This window comes from Chiroxiphia lanceolata, chromosome 1 (genome assembly GCF_009829145.1).
Source record: "Chiroxiphia lanceolata isolate bChiLan1 chromosome 1, bChiLan1.pri, whole genome shotgun sequence".
Taxonomy (NCBI): Eukaryota; Metazoa; Chordata; class Aves; order Passeriformes; family Pipridae; genus Chiroxiphia; species Chiroxiphia lanceolata.
The window spans coordinates 103,660,778-103,686,411 of NC_045637.1; the positions used below are offsets into that span (position 1 = coordinate 103,660,778).

The 25,634-nt window shown below is 38.0% G+C and overlaps 1 protein-coding gene across 8 annotated transcripts in view; it reads right to left on the bottom strand.

Annotated features, from left to right (window-relative positions):
• The window catches only part of TPK1 (thiamin pyrophosphokinase 1), a 300,163-nt gene that overhangs the window by 153,643 nt on the left and 120,886 nt on the right, over nucleotides 1-25,634 (bottom strand). For all 8 annotated transcript variants that reach the window (XM_032700141.1, XM_032700088.1, XM_032700132.1 and 5 more), the window contains one exon: nucleotides 5,132-5,204. In XM_032700141.1, coding sequence (XP_032556032.1) covers nucleotides 5,132-5,204 — 73 coding nt within the window. The remainder of the gene's footprint in view (nucleotides 1-5,131; nucleotides 5,205-25,634) is intronic.

The following is a 25,634-nucleotide window of genomic DNA, read 5'->3' on the forward strand; positions in this document are numbered from 1 at the left end:
TAAATCATCTTGACTTGATGATTTTATCTGTATTAAGACACTGAGGCTCTTTCAATGAATGTACCTCAGTAGAAAAAGGTTACAACTTTGATCTAAGTCCAGGTGGCACTGGGCACCCTTAACACATCAGAAGCTGAACTGAGGTAGGCATAGCACTTTTTATGCTTGTCAAAGGTATCTTCAGCAGGACACACAAAGCAAGGGACTGCTTGAAAGCTAAAGTGGGGAATGTCAAGCGGAAGTAATCAGTCCAATAGCAAGACTGAACTGTTTCAGATCCACCTGCACAATTTTTACAGCTCCTTCTGAAACCTTAAAACCTCTCACAAAGGAATCAGGGTCTAAAATGAACCATATTTTTCTTAGAAAACTATTCAATGTAACAAGAATGCTCTAAATGAGTTGAACGTTTTAATATCTGAAGTCCCAATCTATATTAAAAATTAGTTTTAGGAAAACATACTAACATTCAGGAATAAAAGATAAAATAGTCATGAAAAACTCAATGGCTTTGTATGTCTTAAATTATAATAATATAACTGAGATAAATCAATTAATATTGGGATTTCACAAAATTATTAAAAAGTTTGCCTCGGAAAGCAAGCAGGGAACATGGCATTAAAAAACATGCAGGTTAGCAAGAAAATGTAGAAGTTAGAGAGACATACGAGCAATATATCAGTGCTACAAATACATTTTGTGAATCTAATTACAGATGCATCATCACAGAACAAAAAGACAATACTCACACCATACCTATTAAGCATTTCTACAGCCCTGATAAACATTACACCCTGGAAATGGAAAAGAGAAAGTGCTATAGCTGCAGAACTGCCTGCAAAAATAAGCAGCTCTATGGGACTTGAAAAGAGAATAGGAAAAAAACTGGATTTGTAAAGAAGTTTACAGCATTTAATTACAGATCTGAAGTAAAGCCTACTAAGTCTACAGAAGCCTTTCAAAGCACATGAAGTTTACCTAGCAGAAAAGCCAAACTGGATTTTTCATAAATAGCATAATCTGGATTTCAAAGGGCACTGGATTCAACCTTCTGCTTCTAGGCATAAGTACAGATTTGGTATAATTTTAGATAATGTCTTTGGTCTCAAAACTTCAGAAACAGAACATTGTTTGAGGCATAACAATACAAATGGCTGCCTTAACTTCAAAGTAATGTTTGAAAGGTTTCAATAATAGAAACATTCAGCTAAAGCAAGAAACAGATGAAACTGCAATGACAGAAATATCACCACAAATCCTCCCTGCTTTGTACAGTGTCATTTCCAACGCGCTTCAGACTGTACAGAGAAAGATTGCCAGTGCATCTATTATGGGATCATATGAACATGTGTATTTATCATGAAAGTACAAAACCTCTTCTCAATATCTATTTTAAAAATGACAGAAAATACACAGAATAAAGAATATTGAATTGTTATTCTTTATCCTTCATTTATAGTGCAATATGATTTTAAAAGGAAATTTTAAATATGACATTTCCTTTCCAGTTGTGGTGCAGTTTTATCCAGTTTTAACATTACTTAACTCTGAGAAAGGGGGGAAATAATCACTAATCTTTTAATATAAAGAATAAAAGACTACAAGCATATCCTTGACAAGTCAATGAGGCAAAACTAAGACCACAGAAAATAAAAAGTAAAGCTGAATAACCTCTGATGCATGCTTACTTATTCTCTCCCAGAAGGACAACATATCCAACTCATCACTTACACATTCCACTAGTAAGTCTATTACACAGTTACTTTCCATCACAGCACTTTTGCCTTTAATCTCTTAACTAAATATGGCACACCACACCTAACAGAGATAAAACGGATTTATTTGGTTCATGTTTATGAACTTTATTTAAATAAGGTTCCCCTATACAATGGTGATTGTCCTCCTAAAGGGAAAATGGAAACACTTGTCATGTAATCCTTGCTCAAGCCACACCAGAGGAAGTGGCTTAAAGATATCCCTAGTAAAACTTCAGGAATAATGTTTCCTGTAGTGGCATATACTGCTCTTGCTTTCATCACTTCAATGAGGTAGAAAGCCTTCTAAGTCCAGGAGTAACCTCCTGGCATGAAGCTGGTGTGATGGAGAGTCAGGTTGTTACAGTTTTGTGATGGTGATACAACTGCCTATAGAAAATGCTTCACAGAACCATAATTAGTTTCACACACTGAGTTTAGTACTTTCTGCTTCCTACTCAGCACTACACTGGTCTGTCTTTGACAAAAACACTTGCATAGGATTATGTTTTCTGACTCAATAATTAATGTCCATAAGCTTTACTGTGAAAAAGTAACTCCTCTTAGCAGTGGCATGCTATCATTGGATAGATAAAAAAAAAGCCCTGATGTATCAATTTCTGCCCATAGAGGTAGCTTTTATAAAAAAAAATAAAAACAATTGATAAAAGAGAATGCTTGAAACAATACAGTAAAATTCTCTAATGATAGTGGCTTACCTTGTCTCTGGGTGTAATCTGCCTGTCGGTAAGGAAGGATGGTATGGGAAGCTACCCTAACTCACAACATGCTGCTACATACTTCCCTAATGTCAATAGTACTACATTGATCTACTCACCTGAAGTTCTCTCACAATCTGTTTTAAGTATTCCTAATACATTTTGGGTCATGAACACATACAACATTTCCAAAAGACAGTGACTTTGGAAATTGTCTGGACTACAGAGAGTGCTTTAATGAACAAGATGTTTTACAATAGAAGAAACATACAACTTTCTCCAAATTCGGTGTTTTATTATAATTTTTGCTCAAGATATCCTTAGACACTTGCCTGTATCTACCATTCTAATTTTCTGATCAGAGAAAATTAATTCAAAAATGCAAAAACATTATTTTTCTTTCCATGTACACACAAAATTAAAATCCTAAAGTCTAACTGCATTGTATGAGGACCCCAGGCAAGGATTTTGTAGATTAGAGTATTCTGTTCATTACACCTTTACAATCCTGTTGAATTACTGCTTTCTTTACAGGTTATCAGCTCAGCACTTGCACAGATGTATTAACTCTGTATGAAGCAGAATTGTTCACGATGTGTTCATAGAGAAGATGCAACCTGCATATCAACAGTACGTTGCAAATGATCTGACAAAAGGGATGCTATGGCCAGAAAAGTAATAGCTGTGAAAAAGTGTAATACCCATTTACCTTAGCTTATCCCTTTCCATACCCTACTGTATTCTTCCACCTTCTGCCTCTTCCATCTCTTCCCTCTCTCTGTTGAATGATCCTTAACTTGCATTCTTTGGTAGGACTTACCTACCTACCACCATGCTGTTTATTTAAGCATTAATCACAGAATCATAGAATGGTTTGGGTTGGAAGGGATCTTAAAGAATATCCAGTTGCAACCTCTTTGCCATGGGCATAGACACCTTTCACTAGAGCAGGTTGTTTAGAGCTCCATCCAGCCTGGCCTTAAAACACTTCAGGGATGGGGCATCCACAACTTCTCTGGGCAGTCTGTTCCAGTGCTTCACCATCCTCATAGTAAAGAATTTCTTCCTCCTACCCAATCTAAATCTACTCTCTTTCACTTCGAAGCCATTCTTCTTTGTTCTGTCACTACATGCTCTTGTAAAAAGTCCCTCTCCAGCTTTTTCGTAGGCTCCCTTCAGGTACTTGGAAGGCCATGATTAGGTCACCCTGAAGCCTTCTCTTTTCCAGGCTGAACAACCCCAATTCTCTCAGCTTTTCCTCATAGGAGAGGGGCTCCACCCCTCTAATCATCTTGGTGACCCTCCTCTGGATTTGGTCCAACAGGTCTATGTCCCTCCAGGTCGATGAGGACCCCAGAGCTGGACACAGCACTCCAGGTGGGCTCTCACTAGAGTGGAGTAGAGGGGCAGAATCCCCTCTCTTGACCTGCTGGCCACTCTGCTTTTGATGCAGCCCAGGACACAACTGACTTTCTGGACTGCATTGCCAGCTCACGTTCAGCTTCCAATCCACCAGCACCTCCAAGTCCTTCTCAGCAGGGCTGCTCTCGGTGTGTTCATCCCCCAGCCTGTATTGATACTGTTGGTTGCCCATGACCATACCAAACAGAGCAGTGGTTTTTGTGGTTTCCATATTCATTAACAGATCATGAATTTCCAGCCTGTAATGAATAGCATTAACCCCAAACTTTTTATTTTATTTTCTCTTCCCAAGCTGTAATTTAAAGATTCGCAAGCATTTTTCTTGAGCTGTTCTCCTAATATGAACTGCCATCACACACTTCTCCCTTCTAAAAAATGGGGTAGAACATGGAAATAAAACTCTACAGTGTTCAGAGAGGGACTAAAACCCACCCAGCTCCACCCACTCCTCCAGCCCACCCCTCACAGTCTGAAACCTTTTTTCTAACCATTCATTAGGGAAGATTTCAGGCAAATGTCATTTTCACACATTCAATAGCAGCAGACTAAATCAACTAGCTCACAAGGATGAAACACTCCTCTTGCAAATGCAGCCTGCTGCAAAGGTAAGCAAAGTGAGTTTACATTTATGCTGCTCACTGGAAACATGGTGGCTACACTGGAAATAAATTAACATATGCAGGAATTTATCCAGTAACACATTAAGGAGGGCACTGCACTGGTGAAGCAGAAGTAGTCAGGTGTAATTCAGTGCTTCAGTGGGTGAGGAAAGAGACAGATGTCTCCATCTGCAGCTTTCCTTGAAAAAGGTAGTCATATCATACAAATAACAAACAGTGAAACTCTCTTTAGAATGTCTGTAGGTGCCAGCCAGGTGGGAATTACAACAAGTTAATCTTTATTTCTTTGTATCTCACCATGCAAAAGAAGTCAGATTTTTCAGGAAGTTTTATCCTAGTTTCTCATTACTGTAATCTCTAGCAACATACAATCTATTTCCTCACCTCATGCTATGAAAAGTCACCCTACACAGGCAGTACTGCACCTCCTGTGTTTACTTTAAGCATTAGTACAGTGTCACATGAAGCTTAACCTCTGGGCTTGTAAGGTGCTTCACAACTGCAGCCTTAAAGAAACCAACGAAGCCAGAATTACTTAATGACCAACGCGGGCACTAATGGGTTGGATCTTACGATGCTCTATCACACAAAAATTCATCAGAGAGATTTAATTTACCTTGACCTTGTAGAACTCCTTGACTTCAGGCTGAATGGAATCAAAATCACCACTGATGTAATCAGGCAAGAAGCTGAAAGAAAAGCAATGAGCAGTGAAATGAAAAATTAATCCATCTTATTACATTTAATATTTATTTTCTCAAGAATACTAAGGGGTACAAGCATTAATCTCTTAGGAGTTCCTTAAAAGCATGTTAAAACAAGAAGTGATATAAAGCGATACAAAATAAGGTAAGACAAAACATAAAACTGGTAAATCTATTATCCCTTCTTTGTTGAGGGAGCTACACATCTCTTATACCTCTCTAGGTCAGCAAGGCAAGACTTGTATCTGTCCCGTTTTAGAAAGACAACTTTCAAATATTTTTCAGATGTATCATTCAGTCAGCAAAGTATTTGACATAGCATATCAGAGTGCTATCCATCAAGCTTCAGAGAATGTTATTTGTCAGAAGATTATGATGATGATGATGCCTGGACAGCTGGTGTGCCATAAATGTTTCAAGGATTTGTATTTTAGTTGTTAGTGATGTCATCTCATTTCTAATCTTCTAGATTATTAAAAATACTCCCAAAATATAGAAGCCAAATGCTCAGTGATTTTTAACTCATATCTTCGATATACAAAACGTGTACGAACTCCATTTCAACTCCTAATCATCACTCAAACAGTAATATTGCTGCAAAGCACATGGAAATAATTTTGAGATATTTATCTCAAGTTGCTTCTTGTAGTTTTTAAATTGTAGAATGCTTTAAAATATTTATTGTATAAATTCTTATCAAATTCATAATGAAACTTAAACTCTGCAATAGAAAGAACAGTCTAAGAATATTATTTGAAAAACAACAACAAACAAACAAACAAAACCCCCCAAACAAACCAACCAAAAAAACCAAAACCCCAGCACAGAAATACAGTTTTCCACCTTGCACAATTCCTTTAGGTTTAAGAAGCAACTAAGAAGACGGGTGAGAGTGTTGTCAATGTTCCAACAAATAAGGCTGAACTGAGTTTTGAAATTAAAGCTGTGATTTTGGTTAGTTCCAAGACTACCATGCTTCATGAAGTGTATAAGAGTTCATCAGCAAATTAGTTTCCAGCTAAAACTAAGTTTAGATGAATTGAGTGAAGTATACCGGGACATATTTTTCTGCTTCATGATTTTAGAAGAATGCTGAAGGGTCTACAAAGTCTCCTTATCAGTAAAACCTATAAAAAAGTCTCATGTTCTGGCAAAGATTTCAAAGGAGACGCGTGGTCACTGGCCACCATTTTCTTTGAAAACTGCAAGGTGCTTCAGCTGAAGCTGGTAAGTACAAATGCTGTGAGTTAGGTCATGTGCAACTATGGCATTTCAAATTCACTGCTCTCTATTCTTACTAAGGCTGTTATAAAAGGATATATTCTGAAACTAATCCCTTCAGAAGTGATGCTCCCACGCTTGCAGTGGTGGGAAGGGCAGTCCCTTCTGCAATGGGTTTTTTTGAGGACACAGAAATCAAGTAGGAGAAATGCAAATGCTTCAGTGCTCTGTTTCATATTCCCCAGACAGTACGGTTCAAAACTAGCAAAAGCTAACCAGAAAATTAGGTTTGCTCCTTCATTGTAAGACTTTTGTAATGTACAAAATATACCACATTTTCAAAAATTAAATTTTTAATTGCTGCCTTTTTACCTTTCCATGAGTTTTCTAATGAAATATTTACTGAATACAACAAGCCTAAAAATTTGCAGGTACTCTCTTTCAATTTGTTATTTTCTAATTATTTCTTCCTGATTGAAGCAGAGCCATTAAAAGTAAACTCACTCTAGGCATTTCAGTGGTGGCCCTGAATGCAAGCTCTGGAGATGTTCCAGCAGGCTGGGCAGGAAGAACAGCAGCCAGTTGTCATGGAAAGCCAACTTGGTACGACATACACATCCACTGATGAAAAAGCCATTTCTCTTACTGAAATGCTATACATAATTCCAAAAGTGTCTTTGTTTTTTTTTTCTTTTTTTCCCTCTACAGCAGCTATAGATCATGATGCTTTTAAATAATCAACCCCTTCTCCTGAGTGCTTCAAGAGGTATAAGTGGGAGCAGAATTAGTCAAAAAATATATCTTCTCAGAATCAAATACTTCTGCACAGCTTTTGTTCTCACCCAAAGTAAATAATTTCCACGAAAAAAAGCTAGCTGAAGTTGTGTTTAAATTTTTACAGGCAGAAGAACAAGAATTTCGGTTGTATCTCCCATAGGCTCTGCCAGAGGTCCTGGCTGCACTGCCTGAACATCTCCTCTGTCAGGAAGCACTATGTGCCCATTTTCAAAACACCCTCTCTAAATTGTTCACTTGGAGCAACCACAAAACCAGAAATTACTAAAGGGAATAAGGAATTGTGGATGGGAACTTCAAAATTTCAAAAAGTCTAGGCCTCACATTAATGATTATGAAGAGAAGAATTCTTTCTTCTCCTCCCTTTTAAAAACACCAGAAACAAGGAAAGTTCAGAAAGTCATGCCTGATGAATTAAAAAAAAAAAGAGTAAATCCACTTTATCTTCAGAGGGAGGACGGCTGCTCTTTGTAGTTCAGTGACTATGAAAACAAATAAAAAGCAAGGCAACACTCAGTACAGAGTCAAAGACTGCATTTGAGACAGTCCTTTTTGAGTTCTGTGGAACAAATTGCCTGATCCAGGTGAGCAGAATTGAGTCAAGGCTCTTCTCCAATTAACACAAGTGAAGAAGAGTCATTGTGTGAAGAGATGTCCTTGATTGACTACCCTCATAGAAGATTAGCACTAGCTGATATAGAAAAAGGGGAAATAGTTGAGAGAGAGATATATGGAAAAAAAAATCCTACTAAAGTAACTCATGTATATTTTGTAATAATTGTTTTTTCACTTGTTTGTTTTCATATAGTTTTGTATTTACTCCTGAGTACAGACTAGTGCAGGAGAACAGGCTTGGAAGATTCACACATCAAGCTTACTACTATGTGAGTGGAACAAATTATCTCAGGAAAAAAGTAACAAGAACAAGAAAGGTCTCACCATGAAATTTAAAACAGCTGCCCTTATTTAAATTACAGATTAAAAACAGGTATTATATTAGTCTAACCCATGTTTCCCTACCCTCTGACCTCAAATTCATGAATAATTCTTATTCTATTGCATAACTGTATTGAAGATTGCATATTTCAGTGACACATATGGCACACATCCTTTAGTGAAGGACTAACTTTTTTGCCCATGATGGCAAAAGATGTCTTTAATTCCTTCTTAAAGTGTGATTTAAAATTTTAATTTCTAAACAGTCTAGATGATGTATTCTACTGCATTTCAGAGCCATGCTATACCAGTCTCATTACCTATTAATTATCACTATGCATATAAGGTCATGACCAGCTCAGCTGGCTTGATTCTCTGCTGCTTTATACTGGCATTTATCAGGAGTGAGCCAACTCCTTAATCCTAATGGGACTGAAAGTATAAATTCTTGTAAGATCAGCCTAGTCTACCAAGTCTTTTCTAGAGCTGTCAAGCAGCATAACACCAGGAACTGGGCAACAAAAAATCTTCAGAGGTTTTGGGTCAGCTGGAGTTTTTCTTTCTCTTCTCATTCTCTTTCCTTTTTTTGGGGTGTCAAGGGGTTTATTTTGTTTGGATTTAGGTTGTTGCTTTTTGTTGTTGTTTGGTTGGGTTTTTTTCTTTTTTTTTCTCATGAGGGTATTTTAAAATCATACTGCAACTGTCTGAAAGAGTAGGGAGTCAGGAGGGCCAGGATTACTTTCAGATAAGGACCGGAAGGCACTTTGATAGCGACTGCTTATCTTTCGTCTATGCAACTTTTTTTAAAAAAACCCCCATAATTTCAGTGTGAAATCTTTAGTGGTTTAGCTAGCTTACCAAGAAAAAACAGCACTATTTCTCACCAGTTTTGAGACAGATCCCAGCTAGAGGATTTATACAAATTGGATAAAGGCTGAACGTTAACAGAACAGTTTTATGAACTCCCAGGATGCTGGGCTGGAAAGTAGGGGGAAAAAAGGACAGATTCCTGCAAGTTTGACATAGTTTCAAGATACACCAATAAATTTTTAGTCACCAGTACCATAAAGCAGTAATGGATTCTTATCATAGACACAGATTACAAAAATAAACACAAGCTATTTAAACTCTTGAGGCTCTCATGCTAAGTAAGCACAACTGTGTCTTTTGCCTTCAAGTGATCCATCTAATAGACATAGTTTAATTCAAGAAGTAGTATTATTTTTAAATATTCAACACTAATAAACAGTGTGTTAAATTTAAAACATCGGAATACTTGCTTCTTTATTCACTCACTTTTAGAATTCAGTGTGAAGGGTTAAATATGCCTTTTTAAGAGTTATGAAAAAGAAAAAACCCAAAAACTCATGCAAAACCATCACATTTTAGAGTTTATAATAAGAAAAATGTGCTGCCTCCTTAAATAAAATGCTCTGGTACAACTGCTCAGTTCTATCATTAATTCAAAGTTACAGTTTCCTAGTACTATTGACTTTTCTTGTGATGTAGCTCCTTCAGCACATAATTGCCTGCAATTAACCTTTTTTAAACAAATGTTAACATCAGAGATATGAACATTTAAAGGCAGTATCTGTGTACCCTTTGATTCCTTCAGTTACAGCACAGAAAATAATCCCACATAAACAAAGCATATGTGTCCCAGCTGCACAATTTTGAGGGCACAGAGTGGGTTCCCCATGCTTTTCCTTCACAGCTAAAAATAAATGTCAAAACAGGTGCCTTTTACCCTGGACTAATACACACATACAAGCTACATCTCTGAAGAAAAGAAGTTCAGTGAAGATAAAATGCTGTAGACTGAACACGGAGCAAAGTCACTAAAGTCAGCTTTGACTTTTGTAAGCATCTACTAGTTGAGAATACAGGAGACAAAACTCTCTAGCATTACTTCAGGATAAATATTAAAATAATAGTTTAACAAAAGAACCCCAACAAACATAAATTAATTCCCCCAAATCCACGTTCGCTAACTGTTAAGGTGCACTTTTAGCTTGTCCTCTTGACTGTCAGCCTTGACAGGAAGTATAAGTGAGGGCTGCCCTCATCAGAAAGGTTTTAAGTCTGTTTAAATCTGTCAAAAGAATACTGTTATCTGCTGTGAAGATCAAAGTGCCTTTTTAACTGCCAGAGACATGTACAGCACAAATAGATGCCATTTATATATTGTCTTAGAGCAGCATATTCAGATGTCCCAGCTAGCTGTACAGAGGTGAGTTCCAGGGGAAAGGAGAAATATCAGATTGCAAGATATATTCAGAGTTAATGTCTATTCAATCTAGAAATACCTTCATGGTATTATCTTCAAGGTTACCAAATGTAAGCATCACACTTGAAGCTCAGAAGCCAAACACCAATACCAGTAAAATTAATGAACTTCAAACTGACCATAAAAAAGACTTTTGCTTTGATTCATCTTGAACAGATTTCACGAATGATTCCATAACTTCTTATTATCATCAGGCCTTTAAAAAACATCTCACAGTCCTTAGCTCCTTCACTCTCTACTTCCCAATCAAGACTGTCTTGAAGTCAGTAAGTTTACTTTTTCTGACTCCATGGTTCACATCACTGTTATTTCAACCCCCAAAGCCTCTAAAGCCTCCCTTATCACTATACAATATTTGTATTAGGGTGGCACTGACAAGGATGTGCTAGTACTGTATGAATTCGGAAAGAAACAAGAACAAAAAACCCCTCAACAATTGCCCATGCCTTCTTCAAAGACCTTAATAAAACCTAATGTTTATTATGCAATTGCTTATGCAGAACATAATTTCCAAACAGTACTTTGCACACTACAGTAAATCCAGATGTGGTTTAACAAATTAAAAAAAAAAAAAAAGGGAAAAAAAAAAAGGGAAAAAAAAAAGGGGAGGGGGTACAGCAAAAGTACTGCAGACCCCAATTTAACAAAGAAAGCAAATATATGCATACATCAAGCCATACACAGATAACCAGAATTCTTTCCACAGACTATTAGCAAATCTGTGTATTACAGTCAGACAGTTCTGTGGTTAAAAGTACTTGGATTATTTGGCAACCTTGAAGAACAACCTCTTTTTTCCTTACTTTTTAAAGAGCTTAGTATTAAAGAGCATATAAATATTATTTCATTTGCAAACCCTATGATTTAAAGAAAAAGATAAAAGTGTGTGAAGATATGAAGGCAGTAATGCATTCATTTATGCTTGCCTGGTATGCAGTGTCACCTTGCAAATAATAAAAAAATATCTGAAATAAATTGGAGAACATATTACCTTCAGCTCAAACTGCTATGCAAAGCACACATCAGGGGGACATCTTCTGCAGTAGACACCAACTCTCTCCAAATATCATTACAAATAACAAGCCGCTTACACCCTGCCTCAAAACCCTATCCCTCAGTGACAAAGATGAGCATTAATGATAGCTACAACTGCTGCATTTTTCTTTTTAATAGTCAATATTTGAAACTTTTCTCCAGTTACAATCGATACAGTACAAAATAAAGTCATACTCCAAGATTTAAGAACTTTTCACTTGTTTTCCACGGTGCTGAACATCCTCCTGTGTTCAGGTAAATACACATACTTCATGAAAAACCCAGTGTGCACAGGACAAGCAACGCCCAGAGACTGCTGCTAAGTACCTGTGCCTTTGTTTTTATTACTCACAGGCTGAAGCGTTGCTTAAAATAAAGGATACATGTCTGCAGTGTATGATCTTAGAGCCAATTAAAGCTGAAGCTATTCAGCACAACTCAGCATTGCACAGGCTCAAGCACTGTGTTTTGCTGTTGGATCCTTATCAAAAGGAATTCAGAAAAAGAAAGTCGAGCTGTGAGTTTTCATCCTGCACAGGGTAGCAGGCTCAGGACAAGCATATCAACTCAGTAGGAGAACAAGTTCCAGTACCTCAGCATGAGTCAGTCATGAGCACATGATTTTGAAAGGTTGGGAAAGCATAAGAACACTTCTGCAAGTGCCAGAGTCTAGTCTTCTAGGACCTAAGGCCAGAGGAAAGGGGAGAAGATGAGCACTGTAACCTCTGACAAATGAGAACATCTGACTCACTGTGAAGATAGAGGCTGAAGAGACACCCAAAACTGTTTTTCCTGTTTTCATGTCAAAGTAACAGATGGCAGAATTTGGTCAGAAAATTGAGAAAAATCAGCCATTACATTAGAGGAAGGGACATTGTTTATTAACATTTTATACTGCATGTGAAGAGTCAATAGGATGGGATATAAAATGCGGTAAACTTAGGTCAAAACAGTCACAAACGACACAAACTGAGATTTAGAAAATAGTCTCAAAAAGGTGGAACTAGAAGCCATAGCTGGCTCAGGGCTTCTTTATGGAATGCCACCAAAGTTGGATTTTGCTGCTCCAAGGTGAGAACAAACTTTTCCAAGACAAGACAATTTCTCTTCTTTCCCAGAAGAGTTAGAAACAGGCAGATTATATTTTTCCACCTAATCAGACAGTTACTAACAAAGCCTCCAGTATGGCTTGCAAACTCATTATACACTTTTAAAAATCAGTTTTGATTACTAGTATTTAAACTCTAAATGTCCTTTCTGTGAACTTTCACACCACTAGAACACTTAAAAGTCAAGCACAATCAAACAGTAAGCAGTTATGCGTGAAAGATGTTCACTGGGATTTCCTCGCTTCCCTTAATTTATTTACTCTCTCCTGAGTACGTTAAGTACCTCCTGTCCTGAGTTTAGCATCTGTTCACATACTTCCAAAACCAGAGAAGAAGACCTGTGCAGGGTAGGTTGAGTTTGAAGAAGCCCTTTGCTTCTTCAAGGCTTGAAACTGCAGTAAGTAGCTTGCATAAGAAATCCTTTAGTCTTTTCTACATGATGACTTGTGAGTGCAACGAGAAGAGATTTATCGCCTTACTGAGCAATCTGTTCCAAGCAGGCAAGGAGAAATCTGTAGATTTTCAAAAGTTTTAATTATGCTTCTCCTGTTTGGGCCTGCTTTTTCTTCTCTGATTTCCACCTACATTTTATAGATTGAATTTTTGTTTCATTGCCAGAAAAGAGACATCTCTGCGCTTATCAATAAGGAGGAAGATCAGCCTTAAAAAGTGAATTTCCATACAAAAATTTATTAAAAAAACACCTATGCAGAAGACAAAAAGTCTTAAGGAGGAAACCAGAACATCTGATTAAAACACAACTTCTGAAAGGCAAAGTTGATTCCACACAATGTTTCCTATCCTGGACTGTGATTGCCTGTAGTCACTGAGCAAACTTCTGACTCTTTTTTTATTTTTGGTGAAGATGTGCTTGAGTACCTTAAATACATTAATATAATTTCTTTAGGTTCTGAGCCCTTACACTGATAAGGTACATAACATTTTGCAGAGAAACAATGTATTGACAATCCTGAAAACACTTGGACTACACAGAGGGACAGAACGTATTACTCAATGTTTTTAGGGAATGTGAGCCCATGAGGCAAAGAATGGAGACAAGACACACAACAGTGGACAGCTGTTTGAAGTCTGTTGTCTCTGTATGGCAGAAATCAGGTAAGTCACTGGGAGGCAGAAGTTTTATTAAACCTTTTGCTGCTGACCTCTGCTGTAGCTTCTCTGGTGCTGACAGAGAACCAGGATATTCCACTGGAGCATTAGCATTTCAAAAGGTGCCTGCACCTCTTGCCCAGCACTGTACAGCAGCAATAATTAGAGAGAGAGAGAAGAAGATAAATGTGCATACAAAATGAGAGCTGGGCTCTATTTGATGCTGAGTAACCCTTACCGAAAAGCATCCTCATTTTCATCAGATAAACTGAAGGAGGTATACTCCCATTTCTCCACAGTTTAGCTGTACAATGGATGACCCTATTTAATTTTCTGAAACTTGTGATTTAGACAACAATGTATTGCAAAGTTTAATAGAAATTCTTTTAAGGTTCCTACTGATTGGAAAGGTGAAAGGTAGGCCTTGAACTCTGAAGGAACTTGTGGAAAACTATTTAATGTACTAATGTCCCTGTCTTCAGTGGGCTGGAGCATCACAGCTGGGTAAGGCTCCTGCAGCTGGCAGAGATCCTACTCACTTTAATCCTTTTTTAACCTTTCTTACTGTGTCACCAACTCTACAAAGTACCAGGGCCATATTTTAGTTAACTAAGTCAGAAGGTATGAATACACACAAACAGTTCCCTCTTTTACAAGTAAGATTAGAAATACTTCAAAGACCATTTTCATGAGCACAGATGCAATTAAAATGCCTCTGATAAAGCTCTAATTAAAGAATAAACCCACCTTTTATAGTTACCTGACATATGGATGAAATTAAGAAACAAAATAAAGCTGCTACTCTCATGTATCAATAAATCTACCTTCTGATCACAGCCTGATGTACTTAATTGAAATAGTTTTTCTAACGAGGTTTTATTTGTTCTACATTTTTAAGGGATAAAGAATGAGGAACTGACAAAATGTGTTCATCTAATGAAAAATCAGCTCTCTTGACATTTTCTTCCGTAAAACGCTTAAACTGCTCTACTAAAGAGGTAAGTTCATACCTATGCTCTGCACCTTAACAGATGCAAAAGAATGGTTGGTTGAAAGGGGCTTGCCAGATCTAAATTTTTATTTCTTTCCACTGTTCATTAGTAAACAAACCTACATGTAATGAAACCTAGTAATGTAAAAAACCTGCTGCAGTTTCACCCTGGCCACTATATGAGCTGTCTGCTTTCCAAAAGACTCCAGACATGCTATTTTAGCTGTTAACATTCTCCTTTAGGTTAGTTGCAGTCAGGTTCCTCCTCCTGGCAGTCAGCACAGCTTCCAATGCCTTCCAAAAGAAAGGCCTTTTTAGAAGTTAGTCATTACCACCATAGGGAAGCTTCCTGCATGTCCCTGGATGGCTTACCTAAAAAAGGGAGAGAGCAATTACATAGCCATGGTATCTAGTGTAAAGGTGGGAAATATTCATTAGAGGGAAAGAACCTAAGTTTTGCACTGGCCAAAGTACCATGTCAAATCCTGAAGTCCTTCTTGTTTCTCAGAGTTTCCTTGACTCCCTGAAAGCACCAGCTGCCACAGAGATACACAGAAGGTATAACTTTTTCCCATCTTCAGCTACTGTCCAAGGCTGGAATAACTCACCAGTAGCTAATCAAGCTAAGATAATTTACAGGAGCTAAGGATATAGTTTATATTAATTATTTCACAATTTAGCCCACAGCTGATAAATATTAAAAACATGAAGCAGGCCATCTCCTCTCAGACATCATCCCACACCTGTGTAGTGGCTACCAAGGACACACTGCACTCATTTGACCAACACAAATTTCACCTGCTGCTTATTAAACTAATCTTACTACGGAAACACTGATCCTAAGCACAACATACAATGGCTTTCATAATCACAGGAGTGATCATCTAGTTCTAAGCCCCATGCCATGGGAAGCGACACCTTCCATTAGATCAGGTTGCTCAAAGCCCCATCCAACCTGGCCTTGAAAAAGTCCAAGGATAATAAATACATCAAGGCAGCAAATTTCTGCAAGAGGTCAAGATCTGCAAGTAATACTTCCTTCAGATCACATTAGTAGACTTCTACCACTGTGAAGTCTCAACTATATATATATATCACTAATAAGCACACCAGGAATCTGCATGCATGTGCTAAAATCCTTACTAGGTCCCAGCCCTTCAAATCCAGACACATACAGCCTTGCTGGCCTATTTAACCAGCATCTCTCCCCTCCAGGGAGAGGGAAGCTCTGTATCAGCTCCATCTGTAACTAGCACAGCTACACGCAACTCAGCTGGTGAGTCAGAACCCACAAGGAGTTCAATGCAAAACTGAAGCTCAGAAGCAAATTCATGCTTACATTCAGACTTGGTAGATCAGAAGAGGAAATAAAATTAAGTTGTTATATTTTACTACATTTAAAATGAGCACATGATCCTTGCTAGGAATAAAAACAACAACAAAAAACCAAATCACAATAAAACCCAACCCACCCCCACCCCCAAAAAGATGCAAGCATGACCAAGAGAAACGAAAAGGGCACTGTGAAGGGTCTTCAAGGCCACACTGAGAACTTGGCTGACTGAAGTGTATATAAATCTGATCTAGCTTTAAAACAGCTCAGAGACTGGTAGTAGAGTAGTTGTGATGGCAGCACTTGCTGTGCTGCTGCACTTGTTTCCAGAACAATGCCAGCTTCATGGTTGAGAGTGTTGCTGTGGGATTTAGGTGCTGAAAAAATCTCCAGAGCAGTTAATTAGGGGTGAGATAAGAAAGGGTTTATTTGCCAAGGCAGTAGATGGTATACGACGCGCGCCCCTGTGCCCGAGAGGTTACATTTTATAATACCATCCATCCAATCTCAGATGTGTCCATCCTGTGGCCTTTACTCTGGTCCGCCCCGGGGTCCACCCCCTGAAAATAGGTCTGGGGTGCATTTCGGGACCACCTACTTCATCACCTTCACCATCATCAGAGCACAAAGGGTACATAGTTACCTAATTCTTGACCGTATTCTGTGGTTTAGGCCTTGATATGCTGTTCTGTCAACCATCTAGGCCTTGAATTGACAAAAGAATAAACATTTCTGCTGTATTCAAAAGTAGGATTGATATGGGGAGCATAGAATGGGGTAAGAGGGTTAAGGAATGCATAAACAAGGGTGCTAGAGGGAAAGGGATAAGGGACAAGGGACAAAGGGGGGAGGGTTACTGCTTTTAGAATCTACTTATAAAACTTATAAGGCTTACCAATATTAGAAAAATAAAAAACCATTAGGGGCTTAAGGCATCAAGAGTCTTAACTGTGTTTAAGAAACAAATGTGTATGTCTGTCCATCTTCTCTGCACACACCCTCCCAGCCCCCTCCGTCCCGATCTATTAGTCAGACTGAGGTGCTACAGTGTATTTTCAGTAGAGCAAGTAGGTATGTGTTACTACTGCTTTAAGCTTTCAATACCCAGACTGTAGCTGGGACCCACCCACCAAACTCCTCCTGCCTATGACTTAAGTTGGCTGTCATTAATGGTCTATCAAAAGCAAGGAAATCATACTGTGGAGGGAAGGTTTGAAGAGAACCTGAGCTAGTCCTCCTGTTGTACCTGTATCATTTAGTCTACCTCCAATTAGAGCACAAATGATAGCATTTAGATAACTACCTACCTGACAGATATCAAATCCAGGCAGGTCAATGTATAGATTTGTGCTTATTTATAAATGGCAATCACAGAAAAAACCTGCACACACGACTGAGGCATTAGAAACATTACAAAAGTACACATGATATTACAGAGTTTTCTGTTCTCAATCTCTCCCCTCCCCTGTCCTCCTCCTTTCCCTCTTTTTGCCTGTGAGGGATAAAACCACTCTCAGACAAAAAACACCTAATTGTCAATAAGTAACACATAGTCCAAAAAAGCCCTGTCTTGGCCTCTGTACAAGTAATTTTCTATCAAGTAGAGTAGCTGAAAAGAAATTTAATGTAAACTCTGGTGCTGTTGGTGCCCTGCTTATTATTAAAAAAAAAATTAACAATACCCCCATATGAACTTCACAATTTATTATGATTAAAACCCCCTTAACTACTTTTCTACTAAGTTCTATTATTGTCATTATCATTTTGACTTAATCTTTTATTAAATTTCAACACACTAATTAACTTTTCTTATAGGATGAGAAATAGATCTTAAGGACACAGATCTACCCATAAATAATACAAATGCAATGATGAGCTCTTACTAAAAGCTACTCCCATTACATACAGTGATAGTAGTTGCTCCTCAGGGAAGAATTCAGTGGTCTAATACTCCTGCTACCATCTGCACCACGTACACTACAAAGAAGGGAGAGGAGAACTCTGAACGGATGCAGCATTGGAAATGCTTTGGAAAAGACTAGGCACAGATGAGCTGTGAATCAGACACACTGAATCAGTGTATAGTGAGGTGCTCTGGGAGTAGCATGAAAATCACCACAGGTGACATGACATGTAGCCATCATTAGAGATGTCATTCAATAGAAGAGCAAGATTCTGAATGACAGTGTGGCCTATTCCTTCAGTGTAAAATTTACTACTAGATAATTTTTTCAACACATTTTAATACCAGTAGGATATTAATTCATAGGTGGATAAGTTTTTGAAAAATATATAAAGTTAGGAGGTTTAAACCTATCTGTCTGATAATGAGGTAAGAGACCCATATTTTATTGCAATGGCAGAAAAACTGTCACCGAGGTTACTTTTGTAATTGTCCTTGGAGATAAAGTCCTCCTGAAGATTAAGAGAGAACTCTATTTCATTATAAGCAAAGCCATTGCCTAAATCCTAGACTGTTAAATACCTGGTAAGTTCTGATGCAAAACAAGCCTGCACCAGCCAGTTACAGCTAGACAGCTAGTAACAAACTGGAATTTGGACTGACAGACAGATAAAAAGGCACCAAGATTTTGGACCATTTCCACCTTTAAATTCAGCTTCATGCACTCTAGAAGGTGCAGCACACCCACTCTCTCCAAGTAGCGATGAACCTCAGGTGCAGTTCACACTGCAACAGTTTTAGGGATCCTAAAAATGTTTCAGGCGATGTGGCTCTCTAACTCCATAAAACACCATGTCCTTTGCCTAGGGCCATGATAGAGAGGGAGGTGGTGAACACAAACTCCCCTGTCAGAGCCACTGGGGTCACAGCCAGGTCCAAGGCCTGAGAAGGGGAGGCTGCAGCATTTCCAGAGGCCAGGCTGTGGAATCAAAGGGCAATTTCTTTTCAGTTGTACTGCTGGCTGATGTTGGTACATGGAAGAGCTCATGTAAAGTAGAAGAATTCTCAACTTTTACAGAATTTCGCAAAATGCAGGTTCCTAGATTCATGCCTATGCTTTGTCTACCCCAAGAATGAGTAGATATGAGCAGTGTTCCCCATTTCTTTCTTTTACAATGTGGGGAAAATAGTTTACAAATGCAGCTTTCAGATGAGAAAAAAAAATAATTAAAATTGCTTTTAAAACACAGAAGTAAGGAATTAAAGCTACAACCTGCTAGTATAACCCATGCTTTTGGCCTCTAGATTCCTATAATATGTTTACAGATTAAAATAATTCTCTCTTCAGAGATAACGGAGGGGAGAAACCCAGGGTATGAATGTCTAAATCAGCTAATTTACAAAGAAGGTTGGGAAAAAGAATAAAGAAAAATCTACATTGGATTGACAATTTGCCTGTGGTCCTGAGCCAAGACCCTGCCAAATATACTTGAACAGGCTGAAACATTAAACCCCAGAAGCACAAGAACTGAAAGGGAAATTTTGATGAGCTCTTAAACAGGGTCATGAACATGATTGTATTTCTGCTGGCTCTACTAAAAGAAGTCAAAACTTGCCGTGGCTTTTCCAGTGTGAATGTGGCAAAGAAAGCACTTTCCCTTCTAAATAAAAATGCGATCCTGCGGAATGGGGAAGGCATTACCCTCCTGATGAAAGCCCTCTGCAGCATATTTGGAATGCTATTAGAGTTTTTGAAATCACTCCTGAGGTGTATTATGATCACATATATGCATGACAGTACTGACCACTTAATCCCTGTTCTGTCATAGGCAAGTTGGAGAATAAAAATTACACTGACACCCAAGGGTATTTTATGATAGAATATGAAATAAAACAATAAATTTGCAGATTATTTTGGCTTTGCCTCATGCTACTGCATTATACACCAAATATTACTAGCCTCTCATTCATTACTATTTAATTACAACAGAATACCTTTCTTTCAGACTTAATTAACCTCTGAAAGGAGTTTGTGACCTTGGGACCCTCCTGCGCACTTGCAACGTGCTGTTAGAATATTGCTCTGCCTGGAAACACTTCCTTTAATGCTGAGATTTAATGAAGTGCACAGGTTCTTACAGGGAACACACAAAATACGAGAACCCTGCATGTGGTCACTTAATGAACAAAAGCAAGAGCATATCAATTAGAACCATAAATCAATACTAAATTAACATTAAAAGATGTCACAAGAGTTTCCCTAGAGGAGAGGCTCATTACAGTAAACATGATCATGAATGCTCTCCCCTATTACTTTTACTGTGGGGCAGAGAAGTGGGAGTAAGCAAATGAGGAGGGATTTGTCCTTAAATTCCTATTTGTTTAAGCCAGTAGAAGTTTAAGTATCCCGCCAAGCCAAATGACAGTGTAGCGCAGTTCCAGCTCCTGTCTTTGTCAGAAATTGCTGTTCACTCTGAAACACTTTGATTCTGAAAGGAAATCGGAGAGCAATAACCTTTTCACAAGATGAGAGGCAGAACCACAGCTCATGCAGTCACTTTCATTGCTTTGTTGCAAAGCTTCGAACGATGGATCAATGTTGGCCCCTTGACGCCAATCAGAGCAGACTGGTGCTTGCAGAGTGGGCGCTGGTTCAGTAACTCACTTGCTAGCAATGTTAACTCTTCAAAATGGATTCTTCACCATCTTGAGAATTCCCTCTGAGAGCTAAAAACCCCATCAATCTCCTCACATGATTCTCTCCTGTACAAACCATCCCAAAATCACCTTATGTACAGCTTTCTTTCTTCCTGCAATTGAAAGCATTAGAAAGTAGAGATATTGACATCCACATCTGTCACTTCCTTAATTACACGTATTTGTTGTCAAAGCCCTCAGATGATGGTTTAGCAAAAAAAAAAGAAAAAAAAGGCACTGAATTCTTTACTGACTCTTTTTCAGGTGTCTTTTTGGGACAGTCCGTCTTTCACCACTCAAAAACCTTCATGTGCAAGATTCCAATCTGATCTGTCACCACTATTTAACATGCCTGCTGCAGCTTATAGAATTAGAAAACATCAATTCTCCCACAGGTACTGCTGGAACTGGCAGAGGAAAAGAACATTTTTTTCTTTACTACCATAAAGCCTTCCTTTCTTTCTTTCTTGATACAGAATAACAGTTGCTCCACTGGAGTTATTAGCTAGATTTATTCAAGAGACTTTTTTCCTTTTCATCTTTAGTATCAAAAACAGTTTCATTCCCTTTCCACCTTTTCCTCCCCTCAAATTTTTTGCCTTTTTTAGATTATGTCCATGCCCAACCTGTTTAGATCCTCCAAAGACCAAGGCAAAAACCCTGCTGACAAAGAAACAGAGATATTCAGAGTTCTGTTGCATCAGCGCGTAAAGACTCTACGATTCCAAGCTCTTGCAGAGTGACTTCACTACTGCACAGAGGGGATGACAACGAAAGGCACTGCTCTCTGGCCCACAGCTGGATGCCCGGCACTCTGAACAAGGTCACTGGACTTGTAACACACACCAATTGCAGAAACAATCAAACAATCAATCAATTAACCGCTCTACTACCCACTCACATGCTTATAAAAACACCAAAGAACAAAAGGCAATCTAAAAATCCTACTAGCCTCATAATAAATATTTTGAGCTACACCCACATATCAGTCTCTCTTTTATGCTGAAGAAAAAGGGGAAGTACAAAGGTGCTGCCATTGCTATCCCCTGTGTCTGTTTCATACACCAAGCACTCTAAAAATATACCTTTCCTAACCCACTGATCCTTATCAATTTTCTTTACTGGCATCCTATTAGGTCTCGCCACACTAATGAGTTAATCCAGTCTTAAGCTGCAAATCCCTAATATTGCTTTCACCTAGACTCTTACTTATGCACAATGCTTATAATGAATAAATGAAAGGGAACAGTTACATGATTATTTATTGCTTCTATTCTTTTTTTATATATGTGCCAGACACCTTTTACACGGAGATCATAGCACTCAAAAACACACCGAAGAAAATAAAGAGCAAACTGCAAACACATGTACTCTGTCTGATGCAAAACATCTTATCTACACATTCAGTCATGTGATGTGAATACCTTCAATTGCCCACTCAGCTTAATTTCAAAAGAAAGAAACTTGTTCCAGCTGGAGTTTCTTAACCACCAGGGAAAGCCAGAGAATTTAAGAGTCAAGCGGTTTGTGTAGGTGGGATATCCCTCAAGAGCTAGTAGACCAAAAATAATTTATTGCTACAAGATGAATTTCATGCCTGGTGTTACTGCTACTATTCTAAATATTTTGATCACTGTGTAGGCACTGCAAAGTTATTCCAAATACAATAAGCAGTAGTAATTTCCAACTATTGCCAATGCTCAAATCAGAGTAACAGATGCCCAAACAATATTTACACAGCTAAAATGTTTTTTGTTTGTTTGAAGATTTTTTTGAAAGCACAAGGCATAAAAATGCATTATGTCCCAGTCTCTGGAAGACCTGGTTACTGACAAAGTAGCAGTAAGAATCTTGTTCTTGCTCCATCCATTTCATAGGCTGTTGAAACAATATCAGGTTGCTGAAAACATGAGATCCAGTCATGGCAGTTTCCTTGTTTGCAAACACAGTGCAAGAATTCAGGGCAATGCACGGGGAGGATGTAATTGCTTAGACATCTAGAGCTTCATATCATCCCAACCAAGTCAACAGAAGATCCTGAATTTGTACAAAAGGTGATCTGGGTCCCTATTCAGCAAGCACAGGCCCCACGCATTTCCATGTTGTGACAATAAAGAAAAAATCCCTAAGTAACACTAAGAAGAAAACGAAAATAAAACATAGCTTTTAGCTTGTGTTAAAAGCTCTGACAAGCTTCCACAGAATCTCAGTTCCCCTCATTCACCACGTGCATTTCAAAATCCTGAAGAAAATCACAACCTAATTTCTGGCAGGATCTCCATGTTGTATGCCCAGAGAGAGTGACAGAGATAGTGACAGAGACAGTCACTGGTCAGTTTTGGTTTGTTTTTTCTCTCTCTAGAATGGAACATAGATTTCAACCATGTTCAGCTGTATTCATTCTCAAGTATTATTTGTTTGACCCTTCTTAATTTGTAGTCAGTTTATTCAGAGGAATAAACAAGGACTCTGCTCCACAGCCAATAAAAGCTGTGAGCTTCTTACTTGAATGCTTCTCTTCCTTAGCACATTTCAGTACTTTCTTTATGCATTACATGCATATCCCCCTATTTGAGCCAAAAAGAACTATTGCAGGACAGATGTATGTTTATTCTGAATGTGTTCATGATCAGATTATCTCACAGCATACAGGTATTTTGGTGGTATTCTGAAGCTGTCATCTAGCCCTTTATCTACTGCTCTCTTCTCTCATCTCTCTAAAGTTCACTCTTCTAGTCATATCCTTGCAGTGCTAATCTGTTCTTGAGGTGCTGGTACGTACACAAGTGCTTACAAAGAGATAAGCAAAATGGAAATTATTTGCAAGTAAAGGCATTGCCCAGAGCATACAGAACATACGCACTCTGGTATCAGAAACTATCTTACTGCTTTAGTGCATGTTTCAGCCAAAACACTCCCTATTTCATAGTTGAGTTAATGAGCCAGAGCTAAATGATGTGCTGATACTGATCCAGGGTTCTGCAGAGACACCAAAACCAGTTTGCAAATAGACTCTAGACTTGCGTGTATGGAATATCCCACACAGGTAAAGCATTATCATGAGACAACCCCAGTGGACGTTTATGCATTTCCATTTATTTTAAGACGCTCTGTAATCTTGGGTCCGATCTACCTGCCATATGATCAGACATCATTCTGCTTAATTATTTGGCATCAATAGGCAAGATATTCCCATACAGCTTGTATCATTTCCAACTGCCTTTTGACTGTCTTTTAATATTAATGCCTGATATGTTTTCACTTGTTATCCAAAACAGATCTTTCTTCCCTTGCTCTAAAAATCAGAACTCTCTACATTTCTCTGCAATTGACATTCACTATGGTTATCAGATATATTGACTAAAATTCTTTTTAAAAAAGTCTGCATGCAAGACAGAGACAGCGAATTATTTCTCTCTTTTTTTTTTTTTTTTAATACAACTAAGACTTTACAAGAGTTTTTCTCTCCAATTTTGCAAAAATAAAGCTCAAAAATTAAGGCAGGTAGTATGGTGGTTGCAGAGGAGTGTGCACACCCAGGAGTGTGATTTTTGTATGAACTATGAGTTGAAGGAGAAGATCTGAGTTTCTCTGAATATAAACATATCCAAGAGCAGCTTTGGAGGTACCACCGTACACATTATCTACATGCTTGAGCAAATTATTTCTGTTAGCAGAACAAAACTTGTTCTATGATGTCTCAGAGCTCTAAATTTTTAACAAGGATAACCCTTGTGTCTTAAATTATTGAATTTGTAGAGCTGCCTGGCAACCTTACCTAGTCCAACTTTCAGTCAACCAATGATTAATTGATGTTTAGCCTTTCATATAGATGGCTTTGCAACTGGTTCTGCAAAAAGAAAAAAAAAAACTTGCTCTATGGTTTGTCCTTGTCAAGAGACAAACATCTCTTGACCCTAAACAGTGAATTTATTAAATATTCTCATTTATCAACTGTAATAAACAGCCTTGGTCATAGTCTGAGAACACAGTTCCTTGTTCTTGATAGTATTTTCTGTGAAAACAACAGTAGCACAAAACATTTTTAAATGAAAAGCTGAAAGAGTCCATTTGTAAAATGGAAACACTCTTGGAATACAATTACATTTAAAAACAAATCTTAGTAGAACAACTAGGAAAAACAGTTTAAAGATGAATGGATTTATATTCTAAAGTTTCACTTCTCATTATATTCTACAATGCATAAAGTCCCCCCATTTGCAAGCTTCTGGCTTCACTAACACTAAATTTTAACAGATTTGAAGTATACAATCATCTGTTCTCAAAATAATGGTGCCCATTTGAATGCAAATTGTTAAAAGTCAGAACTTCTGCCTTTCACATATTCATAAAAAGAGAGTAGAGTCTACTGAAGAAAGAGAATAGGAAAGAAAACCAAGCAATAAACACCCAGAATATGTTTATGCTCCAACAATCACTAATAAGTTTACTGAAAGAGCATTTTAGAGACAGCAAAAACTAATCTGAATAATTTATCTGTGGGTATTTTTTGTGTTCAATCCCATTAATTATGTAATATTCTGTGATTTGAAGTCACCTGGAAGGGACTATAACTGGTCTTTCCTGGAATTTTCTAGGCTACGAAAAAAAAGACAACAAAAAAATGAAAAAGTGAATGGATGCTATAGCACTAGTAATCCCTCCCTAAATCTCTGAAGTGCATCAGTGCAGATTAGTCAACTTCAATGTCATTTATTAACATACATTCATTTAAAGGCATTGATAGCACATGGATTTCTATGCTCCCTGATTGAACACTGCTCTTGGTATTCTTCTCAGTCTTAACAGAGCTTCTTTCAAACCTAAGATCATTCTTGCCATGTTCAATAAAAACGTTGTATTTTAAATTTTAAAAGATAAGTACTATTGCAGCCTGGTTTGAGGCTTGTAAGAACCTTCTAGTTTTGCTTTGTTTCAAGCACAGGAAAACTCCCACTGCCCAGCCTGCCCTAAACACCTGTAAAAAGCATTGCTCCA